Source organism: Streptopelia decaocto, assembly GCF_964273445.1.
Source record: "Streptopelia decaocto genome assembly, chromosome: 7".
NCBI classification, from domain to species: Eukaryota; Metazoa; Chordata; class Aves; order Columbiformes; family Columbidae; genus Streptopelia; species Streptopelia decaocto.
The window spans coordinates 26,777,347-26,788,979 of NC_138661.1; the positions used below are offsets into that span (position 1 = coordinate 26,777,347).

General features: G+C 51.8%; 1 protein-coding gene across 1 annotated transcript; it reads left to right on the forward strand.

Moving 5' to 3' along the window:
* Window positions 1-1,586: 1,586 nt before the first annotated feature.
* On the forward strand, window positions 1,587-8,124 carry NKX2-1 (NK2 homeobox 1; the record flags this gene model as incomplete). The annotated part of the gene is made up of 3 exons (XM_082058127.1): window positions 1,587-1,639; window positions 6,306-6,682; window positions 7,454-8,124. 3 exons carry the CDS (start codon window positions 1,587-1,589, stop codon window positions 8,122-8,124), a joined length of 1,101 nt encoding a protein of 366 aa, XP_081914253.1.
* Between the last annotated feature and the right edge of the window lie 3,509 nt (window positions 8,125-11,633).

Sequence of the window (11,633 nt, forward strand, 5' to 3'; positions counted from 1 at the left end):
TGGAAGCGAGAGGTAGCGGGGAACAAAAGGCAAACTCCGAAGTGACATTGAAAATAAAAGGGAGCTTTGGTTACCCCCAGGGAAAGGTCGAGGGGGAAAGGTCGCCTTCCCGCCAGCGCACGTACTCCCGACAAGCTCGGGGGAGCGCCCCGGACCTGGCCGCCGGCTCCGCGGGGCCCCTGGCCCGCGGCCGTGCGCCGTCCGCCCAGCCCCGAGGGCGTCTGCAGCTCCCCCAGCCTCTCGACGGAGCAAGGCGGGGCTTCGAGGCCAAACCAGTGGTCGACGCACTCCCCCCACGCCCGCCGCCGCCAGTACCACTAAAACCGGCTGCCGAGAAGGGACGCGGGAAATCACACCGCTAGTGCCGGCTCCCAGCCCGCCCCTCCGCTCTTCCCCCACAGGCACACGCGTGTCCATCGGCTCCGCGTCCAGCCCACCCGGGAGCCAAGAGCCCCTTTACCCGGCGCCGGCGCGGCCGTGGGCCTGGAGGCACCGCTGCCAGGGCAGGAGGCGCCCTGGGACCCGGCGGAGCCAACAGGGAGGGAGAAGGAACGGGTAGAGGAACAAAGAGGCGAGGTCACCCACTTAAAAGCTGAGTTCCTGTTTGAAACACTTAGAGATTATAGGATTGAGGACTATGAATATATGCGTAAATATATACTCGTGCATATCCACTGCCGAAGGCATGCACCCCACGCTCGTGTATGTGTGTGTGTGTGTGTAGGTATGTGTGGGTATATATACGAAAGCACATAACTCCTATGGTATCTAATGCCATATACTGATAGATATATCTAAAAACAGATAGATAGATGGATCCCGGCAGGATTTTGTCTGTAGCTATGTACCGATAAAAAAGTGTTTACGTATGTATTTATATCTATATAATCCATGTCTAAATTTTAACTGTCTATGTAGAATAACGTTTTGCAAATTCTCTCAACAGCCATCTGCCAGATATCCTCAGCAGTAATCACCTCTGGCTTGTTGTATCAAAGATGTTTCGGGGCAACGATGCGTCTTGCGTGTAACGACAGTGTTGTGGCGGTGACAGACTACTGACATTAAGGAAGCCAGAGGTGGAGTACTAACGACAACATTATATTAATTGGTACTAGTGACGGTGCCAGGAGGGCACCGGGGGTCTGACAGCAGTTCATATACCGGCGCGAGTGCTGCTGCTACCCACCCCAGACTGTCCGTGTCTACACACAGTCCCTTTCCCCTGGTCCCCAAGCCGGGCAGCCGCGAAGGGGAGCGGTGTGGCCGCCGGGCCGGGAAGTGCCCCGGAGCCCCGCCGCCCCCGTCCTGGCACGACGGCCCTCGGCCAGCCACGGCGGCTCCGAGAGCCCTGCCCTGGCACCTTGCACCTGGCCCCACCCTGCCCTCTTGGCCGGGAACGGCCCGGCAAAGGAAAAAACGGGGGGGTGTCGGAGGATTAGGACAGGAGGGCTCAGCCGAACTCCAGGAATTGGGGAAGAAGGGAAAAGAGCTGCGGGGAGGCAGCGCTGCCCTCGCACAGGGCCTTGCGAGTGGGCCTGTCACGGACTGGTGGCGAAGTAGCCCCGAGAAACCCCAGACGCGAGATGCTCCACGCCCTGAGCAGCTGGAGGAGCAACTGTGCGTGCGCTGCGGAGGGGTGAGGATTTTCCTTTTAGCCTTTGGTGGTTTCACTTATTTTCGTAGATTCCTACGACAGGGGAAGAGATTTCGACCGGCATATTGCAGGGTTTCTCTCACCCGAACGGGATAACCAGGGGAGGGGGGCTTGCACACAGCGGGGAATTGTACCTATGAACCACAGCAAGACTTTCGCCCCGCCGAGCACTCTGCGCCTAGGGAGCGCTCGCAAGGAGCGTCTCTGGGTAGAACTCTTGCCTTACACGCCCAAATATGTGCTTTCCAGGCAGGGAGCGGCTCCCAGCGCCCTGCCCGTCGCCGGCAGTGACAGCCACACAGGTCTGACCTACTCGGTCACTGCGGAAACCTCCGCTCCCTCTCTGTGTGGGCACGGTGTGCTGGGCACATGTGGGGCCAGGGGAAGAAGGGGAGTATCACACCGATATGCACAATAAATCAGTATTAAAGTTTCTATGAGCTCCCTGAGGGTGAGTCGAGAGGGGAGAATTGCAGCAGGCTGCCTCGGTGGTGCCCCTTTTCCAGGTACAGGGCTTCTGGAGGGTAATTTAAATCTCTATGCATGTGCTAAAGTTGTGCTGATGACTAGGAGAGTTCTGTCCCATCTCTGATGTTGCCCCCTTTAACTCAGACTTCTCTAGGAGTGGCTGGCCCTGCAGCAGAGCCCGCCGACCCCCACTCCCACAGCAGGGCAGGCTGCACGGGCAGGGCCATCCCCTCGGCACTGGGAGCGGGGGCGTCAGGGCTGGACAGGGGCTGCTTCCGTGTGCCAGAGGCTTGGTGCAGCCAGACACTCACCCGTGAACCAGGCCACGGGGAGCACGGAAGATCTCACATTTTTGCATCAAAAAGTCACGCCTGAAAAGCGTCTCTCTTTTTCGAGCGAGAATTTGCCTGCGTTTTGCGTGGGAGCTTTCCCCTCTCCCTCCGAGCCCAGATGCCCCGAAGGTTTCAGCCAGCCCAGCCGGCCGCTCACATCTGAGCATATGCTGAAGCGCTGACCTCAATCTCGGCCGCACTCCCGAGTGAGCTCCGCTTGCGGAGAAACGGCGCGCAACCACCTCAGGAGCGGATAGTGCCTAAAAGAGAGGAAAAGCAATTTGGGTCAAGGAGCAGAGTCAGGCCCCGGACTAGGCAGAAATGCCCGCCCCCGCTCCACGGCTCCTGCCCGGCGAAATGGGTGGCAAGGAAGAGCTGTAGCACTTCGGCGGCTCGGGCTGGCCGAGCATATTCCATTCCCCTTGGGGAGGCACAGCAGCTCGTACAAAAAAGACATTGTTGTCTTTGGAGAGCCCTATGTGCACTTTCAAAAGCTGATCCTTGAGTTCCCAGCCCCCGCAATCCAGTTGATGAGTAAACGCGCTGCGGTCTTGGTGGCACCGTTTCCATTGGGATTGGCACTATTTGATTGACAAAGTCTCCCATTCTTCCACCTCTCGAGTGTTATCAAACGGATTGTGTGGGGTCAGAAGCTATTGAAGGGACGTCCGTGTAGCCGCATTCTGCAAACACAGGGTGAAGACCGTGCCTTTCTCATGAAAATGCTTCCACCAGGGAAAACGCATCTCATCTTCCCTGCTCTCCTCCTTAGCATTTCCTTTTAACTCGAGCGTTTTACTAAGCAACATCACCAGGTAAACGAAGACATCACTAGAGACAGCCTAGGCAGGACTCTGTCGGGGCGGCCACCTTCCCCGAGGGTCGCGGGGAGCCAGCTCTGGCAGACGAAACTTGGCTGGAGGGTTTGAAAGAGTGAGCGGACGGGACAGGGCAGCAAGGAATAAGCTTTCTTGCCACTTGTCCGCGGTCTGACTCGCCCCGTTATAGCTCATTTGGGACGGAAAAGGAGGAGCAGAGACTCACCTCCTTTTCACTAGGTCGACCTAGTGGGGCTGAAAATTGCTGTTGGGACCTTGCGGGGTGTTTCTGTGTCCGTACGCGCGTCGGTGTTTTTCTAAATAAGCGGTCAGACCTCCAAAGAGAGTTCCAGCCCGCTCCCCAGCGAAGGGAGAATGAGGCGCTCTCTCATTAACTTCCCACTACAAGACCCAGCGCAGAGTCAAAGCTGGTCTCACTCGGGTTAGTCTAATCGAGCAATGTTTCGGAGGCGACTTAACCCACGCTCATTCGAGCGGGAGGATAAACAAGCTCGCCCAGCCGCAGCCGGCGGTGGACGGGTTCGTTCCGGCGGCGCCCCCGGGAAGGCGCAGGGCGGGCAGCGGGCGCCTCGGCCGCCCCCGCTCCCCGCCGCGCCCGCCGCCGGAGCCGGCGCTGGGGCCTCCTCGGCTTCCCCATCTCGCACTCCCTGGAGAGAAACGGAGCCACTGCTCCTGCCCTGCAAATTGCGCCGCCAGTAGCTGTCGTTCCTTTCTGATTTGAGCTGATCACAGCAACATTCTGGTGGATTCTGTGATTTTGGCTTGGGGTGTTTTTTTTCTTTTTTTTTTTTTTTAATCTTTTTTTTTTCTTTTTTTTTTTTTTTTCCCCTCCAACCACCCCCTTCTTTATAAGACTAATAAAACAGGCACTGAGCTGATGTGTCTGAGAAATCCGGGAGAAAAAACCCAATCAAACCATCAAGGAAAGGTCGAGTGTCTTTGTAGTAACAAAACCAAAGACCGCACTGAAAAACACGCGCAGAAAAGGGAAAAAAACGAGGGGAGTGACGGGGAGAGAAATGTTCCAAGGATCTGGAAAAAGAAGATCTAAAGATCTTGAAAGAAAAGAGGAAAAAGCAGTCGCCTTTCTAGCCCAAATTCGTTCTTCTCTGCCTCTGGTGACCCAGCAGCCTTACAGCAAACTCACTTCGGGGTATTCAGCCTTGAGGGACTTGGTGCCGAAAAAGGCAGCTGAGATGATGTAGGAGAGCTGACGGCCTGATTGAAGGAAAGTTCCCCCGATTGTATTTGTGTGGAAAAGCTCACCTCTTGCAGAGCTCTAAAGTGTAATCAAGGCTGAGGCTTACACTTGAAGGATGTTAACTCTCATACGGGAACCTACTTTCTCCTAAACGGTTTCTTGCCTAGTGAATGAGAGCCTCCCAATTGAAGCAAAATGATCCTTATGTACTAATATCAAGCACAGTCACAAAGCGACCGGCTATTTATGCTGCCACTTTAGACAAAGATATTTAGTTATTCCCGGGTAGCAAGTGCACTTTTGCATTTTTAAGCACGAACCAGCCGAGCACAAACATATTTACAAGTGCAATTACTAAATAGTTACTTGACACTTCAGAGTGACTGGGTTAACTGTAACTTCGCTGTAATTTTCTTAATATTCAGGTAATCGCTGTATTAAATTGGGTTTGCCAGGGCCGTATGCCTGGGTGTGAAATACTCAGGGGAGGTTTTCTCCTCCGCCCGGGAACACCCCGAAATATAAGAACTGGGGACACTGTACAACTTTGGAGATTTCTTCAAAGACCAGAGTGACACTAGCGACTGGCTGAACGTACGTGTGTGTGGCTGTGAATGGGATGGTTTTGTTTTTCACACGGGATCCAAGAACAGATCCAAAAGTGTCCGGAATTGCAGTTTATCCGAAACTGCAGGGAATTCGTTGGCAAGGTGGTATAGCAGACGACCTGAGAGGTCTTCTCCATCCAGCTCCCGTGATGTATAAATAACCTTAGAAATCAGCTTCAGGTTCAGAGGGACCACGAGAGCGTGTAACAGTCTTTGCCTTTGAGAATAACGAGCGAAATTTTGCGCTAACCTATTTTTCAGCAGTCTCTCTCCCCAGGGAATTAAATAACGGGTTGTTTTTGCAAACTTGCATCTTCCACCTCTACCTGAGGTTTAAAAAAAAATATCTAGGTGAACGGATCTTATGGGTTTAGGGAGACAAACGATCCTCGCAGTGGGGGTCTCACATTGGGGGTCTTAGCAGACACAGAGAAGGTTCCCGAGATGCTAAATCCCAAGTGCTATTCAGCCACCAGCCGACCGGTGTACCTGACAAGCCGGTGCGGGGAGTGCGGAGCGCTGGGACCGGTGGCCCGGAGGGAAAACTGTGCCCCCCGGAGAGGGGCTCTCCCGGCGGCGGGGCTCCTTCCAGACCAAACTTAGTGTGGGGAGAGGGGCACTCAGTCCTTTTCCTCACCGGCATTCAGCCCCGTCCCCCCAGCTCTCACAAAGGCTGGGCTGACAGCCTTGCCACCCGGGAGCTGATTTTAAGTCCTTTCACCCAGTCAAATGGGGGTCTTTTCGCCTTGCCTTCCATTGCCCGTCTACGATATTGCCACCCTCGAGAAAAAGAAAATGAGTTGTGCTCACGGGGTCCCTCTCTCTCTTTCCCTCTCTCTCCCGCTTTCTCTCTTTTTTTTTAAGACATAAAAAAAAAATCCTGACAAGTAAAACTTAAAGGTGTTTACCTTGTCATCAGCATGTAAGCTAATTATCTTGGGCAAGATGTAGGCTTCTATTGTCTTGTTGCTTTAGTGCCTATGCCCCGCCTCTGGTGGCAGCCTAAAACCTGGCGTCTGGCTAAAACAAACGAAAGGCAGCCCTGAGCCTCCACTCAATCCAATTAAGGCGGACTTCGTCCACTCGGTTACGTGTACATCCAACAAGATCGGCGTTAAGGCAACACCAGAATATTTGGAAAAAAAAAAAAAAATTTGCCTCCCCTTCCTTTTTTTTTTTTTTTTTTTTTTTTTTCCCCAGCCGCCGAATCATGTCGATGAGCCCAAAGCATACGACTCCTTTCTCAGTGTCTGACATCTTGAGTCCTTTGGAGGAAAGCTACAAGAAAGTGGGCATGGAGGGCAGTAACTTGGGGGCTCCCTTGTCAGCCTACAGACAGTCTCAGGTTTCTCAGCCGGCCATGCAGCAGCATCCCATGGGCCACAACGGAACAGTGACTGCCGCATACCATATGACAGCGGCAGGGGTCCCCCAGCTCTCCCATGCTACGATGGGGGGCTACTGCAATGGGAACCTGGGCAACATGAGCGAGCTCCCGCCTTACCAGGACACCATGCGGAACAGCGCTTCGGCGACAGGATGGTACGGCACCAACCCGGACCCTCGCTTCTCCTCAAGTAAGTCAGCCCGGGGCTGGGTAGCCGGTGGGGGATGGCCGCGCACCTGCCTTGCCGCACGGCGGGCAAGGGGCGCCGGGGGCTCCGCGCCAGGGCAAAAGCCAGTCCAACTCCCAGCCGCCCCCCTGCCCCCCCCCCCCCCAATTCCTCCTCCTGTCCGAGGATCGTGCCGGGTCCCTCCTCCCCCGACTGGTTTCATGTCAGCCTCCCAGGGCTGCTTTGGCGGTGGAAAAGGGGTGGGAAGCCTCGCGGTGGCGGGGAGCGGGAGCCCGGGGCTCGCCGTCCAGAGGGGCGAGAGCGACACGGCCCGAGGGGGGGCGGGAGGGAGCCGATTCTGCCCGTCCACCTGTGCGCTGCCCGGCATCGAGCAGCAGAGGTGCAAGCCGGAGCCGCAGGAGCCGCGTCCCGGGAGGCGCGGGGGGAGCGGGCGAGTCCGCCCCGGTCGGGGCCGGTGGAGCCCCTGTCCCCGGCAGCTCACGCCGGACTGTCACATCAAGTACTTGCTCGGGTGTCACTCCCCGGGCAAGGCGACGGTGAGCCGCCGCCTTTATTCACCGGGGCTGGCCCCGGCGAGAAGGGGGTACTGTTGCCCGCCGCTCGCCCTGAAGACACGGGCGTTGTTTGGGAGCGGGGGCGCCCCGAGGCCCCGGTCGGGACTGGGCTGCCGCGGGGCTCCGGTCCCGGCCAGGGGCGAGCGGCGGCGGGGGCCGCGGGAGCGCGGGGTCCCTCTTGGGCCGAGCCGCCTAAAATGTGCTGCCTTCTCCCTTGCAGTCTCCCGCTTCATGGCGCCGTCCTCGGGCATGAACATGGGCGGCATGGGCAGCCTCGGCTCCCTGGGAGACGTGAGCAAGAGCATGGCCCCGCTCCAGAGCACGCCGCGAAGGAAACGGAGGGTCCTTTTTTCCCAGGCTCAGGTTTACGAGCTGGAGAGACGTTTCAAGCAGCAGAAATACCTCTCCGCCCCGGAGAGGGAACATTTAGCCAGCATGATACATCTCACCCCGACTCAGGTCAAAATCTGGTTCCAAAACCACCGCTACAAGATGAAACGCCAGGCCAAAGACAAGGCTGCGCAGCAGCAGATGCAACAGGAGAACGGCTCCTGCCAGCAGCAGCAGTCTCCCAGAAGGGTGGCAGTGCCAGTGCTTGTAAAGGATGGCAAGCCCTGCCAAGCAGGCTCCAACACACCCACAGCAGCTATCCAGAGCCATCAGCAGCAGGCAGCTACAACGATCACAGTGGCTACCAATGGCAACAGCCTCGGACAGCATCAGAGCCACCAGACAAACAGTGCGGGGCAGTCTCCAGACATGGGACAGCACTCGGCCAGCCCATCCTCTCTGCAGAGCCAAGTCTCCAGTTTGTCTCACCTAAACTCTTCTACTTCTGACTATGGCACTGCCATGTCTTGCTCCACCTTGCTATACGGTAGGACCTGGTGAAAGGATTAAACAAAGCAAAAGAAAAATTAAAAATAAAATTTTTTAAAAATTAAAAAAGGCAGGTTTTCCCAGTCACACAAATCCTGTCCTGTCTATACTACTGGGTGTTTTAATTTTCTTTTATTTTTTTCCCCTTTCATTTATAAAGCTTTTTTTAAAAAAAAAAATCCTTTTTTTTCGGTTGTATTGGATGGTTCCCTAAGGACCTTTAGGAGAGAGAGAGAGACTTTTTTTTGTTCGGTTTTGTTGTTATTCTTGATGGGTTATGGTCTTTTTTTTGCTTTTTTTTTTTTTTTTCCTTCCCTCAAGGTTGTTGTATGGGGTGTTTAAAAAATTCTGACTAATAACCACGGAGCAGTCTGCAGAAAGGGGATCATCGTTAGGCATGGTCCGAAGGCTTGGATTTCAGATGTACACTTTGCCAGAGTCTAGGACCTGCATGTAAATATAGAGATTTTGGGGGATGGGGTGGTTTTCCCAAAAAAACGCATTCGCGTCACCCAGACACAAGAAGCAGCTTACCCCCTCCCCCGGTCTCCCATCCCAGTCCCACCGTCAGGGCCAGCGGACGGAGACATGGAGTCATCAAAGGCTTGGCTTTTATTTTCCTCCTTACGTTTGATGTGAACCTGTAGCTGTATAATGCTGTCAAAAGTTGGACTAAACCCATAGTTTTTAGTAGGCTGTATATTTTGTTGTAAAAAGAAAAAGAAAAAAATACAATCAACCAAACCAACCCCCACCTTTTTTACGGACACTGATCGTCCCGTCGTAAATCCTCTGGCAGTTTGTTATTTGCGCACGCCTCCTTTTCCTGTTGTAACTTATGTAGATATTTGTCTTAAATATAGTTCCTAAGAAGCTTCTAATAAATTATACCCATTACGAACATTTTTTTTCCCCTTCGGTCTCCCTCCTGACCCTCTCTTCCCCGCATTTTTTTTTCTTTTTTTTTCTTTTTTTTTTCTTTTTTCTCTTTTTCTTTTTCTTCTTTTTTCTTTATGTAAAAACAACCCGGAATGCTGCCAAACCCTGAAAGGCCCTTGCCCCTCCCAGAGCCCGGACCCCGTTTCCAGAGGGGAACTGTGCCAGGGAGTTAACGGGATATGGGATCAGTTCTCAGCGTGCAGAAGTGACAAGCAAATTCGTGGGACTGACAAACAGGAGAGAGAAGGGATCGAGTCCAGATTCATTAGCCCGACTATCGAGGGGACGGGGGCCACCTCAGACACTTTTTGCTAGAGAAACGAAGTACTCCGGGAGTAGAAATTCAAATGCCAAAGGCACGGAGGAGAAAGTAGGTAAAAGTCTAACGCCAGTAGAAACAAAATAACGAAGAATCTGATGACAATATAGAAGATGCGCCCGATTTGAAGAGCATCCAGTTTTAATAACTTGTAAAAAAAAAATCTACCAGGTATTCCTATGTACTTGTATTTTAAGGGAAGTACAGTCACCTTATTTATAATCAAAATAAAAAGATAGTTTATTGTGTACGGCACGTAGTTTGAATTAACTTTCTTTATCAGACTGTATTTCATTTTCTACACGTACCCACATACACGACCACTCAGTATCTCCTTCCCACGTCCACCCCTGTACACAGGCGAGAGATTAGTTGCAGACTGCGCCTCGGTTCAACACAGATTGCTTTTTTTACTCTTGCCTTTCCCCCTCACCCCCCCACCCCGCCTCCCTTTATTTCTTCCATAGTGATTTGGGAAGCTGGTGAAGAAGGAGATGAAGAGAGTGCGTGTGCGCGCACCTGTGAGTGTGCGTGAGTGCGCAGGGTGCGCGCCTGGCTGAACCGAGGGGCGGTTAGGTAGGAAGGTAAATATTATGGGTAATGCAAAGCAGTTAGATATTAACTTTGCTGTAAATATATAAAGCATATCAAGTTAAGCAGCTCGTATCGAACAGGCCCGAAATACATGTAGTTCGCTATCTTTCGGGTCCCAAATATCCCTTTTGTGAGTGTAACAAAATAAGGAGTCCCCATCCTAAAAGACCTCGTAGCGTGTTTTCCTTCACATCTACTGCTCGGTTTCGGTTTTTTCTTCGGATCCCCTCAGTTAAACCACGGAAGAGAATCGCAATCATTGAAAGACCTCTGAATTACAGAGGTATTATGAAATGCTCATAATTTTGAAGAGAAAGAAAGCAGCTTGCCCGGGATGGAAACAACCTAACCTCCGGTTTAAGTGGCAGTTTTCGAAAGCTCCAGTCTTTTATTGATACAAGATAGCCGGTGTTAGTCGGACACCGAGTGCTAGTTTGGATGGAGAAAAAGAGAAATAGAAGAAAAAAAAAAAAATTATCGGATTCTTTCTGCCTCCCCCCGCCCCCTTATTTCTAACCAGAGAACATCACGTGTGTCAACAGGAATTTCGAGACCTTTCATTCTTTACATTATGTCTTGCTTTATACAGCGACATTCTCAATTAACCCAAAGAATATTCCTTTTTTTTTTTTTTTTTCTCCTTTCGTTTCAGGTCTATAACATAATGTTAAGTAGGGTGCGGGGAGGAGGGGTACCGGGAGGAGGGGGAAAAGCCAGTCTGGAGCTTAGTGCTGTTATTTCTGCTAAGAGAAGCAAGGGTTGGAAATTCCTGGCCCGTGGCACACAGCGCTGCCGGCTCCCCCGAAGCGACTGAGAGCAGGGTTAGCTCTACAGATTTTTAAAATTAGAATTAGTTTCTCCCGGAGTTCACGTACAAGACCGAGGGGAAAGTGCTGTGGTTAAGTCAACATTTCCCCTTCAAATGCAATTAACGTTTGCATCCTTTCAAACACAGGGACATCCAAAAGTGAGGAGCACTGACAGGCATTAATATAGCCAAGAAATATTATTCCTCCCCTCCAAATATTGGACTTAGAACGTTCGATAGAGATCCAGCCAGTGACTTGTCATTAGGGACTTCTGGGGAAATAAATGAACTTTATTGTGTCTCGACAACCTCATAAACACATATGTGGTGGTGGGTGTAATTACTGTAATGGATTATTATGTACACTGACTTATCTTTCCTAAACTAGATTTAGTTTCGATTAAATAAACTCGTTTCCACTTTGTCTGATGTCGGCTTAGTTTAAAGTCTGTTTACTTGTTCCACAGAAAGGTGAATTCATCTCTTTATTAAGCACTAGAGATCGAGCAAACACAGTTCAAACTGTATTTACATATCAATCAGGAGAAATGCAAACAAACTGCTCTTTAACAATTTTATAGGGTTTTTTTATGACATTGTGTTATTGCCTTTTATCATAAAATTCTTTGTATAAACCAGTTATGCCTTGATTGGGATGAAGTTATTTTAGGAGAAGGGGCAGAAATACATTTTAATCTTCAGTCTCCCTCGAGAACACTCACGAGAATTTAGTCACTGTACAGCTTTTCTAAATTAAAATATGTGTCTCCGTCTAAACGCTTGCTTTTTCCAATACGCTGGTTTTCAGTCTCCCGATAATCAAAACTTGGATAATGGGATGGTGAAGGGGAGCGGGGGGGG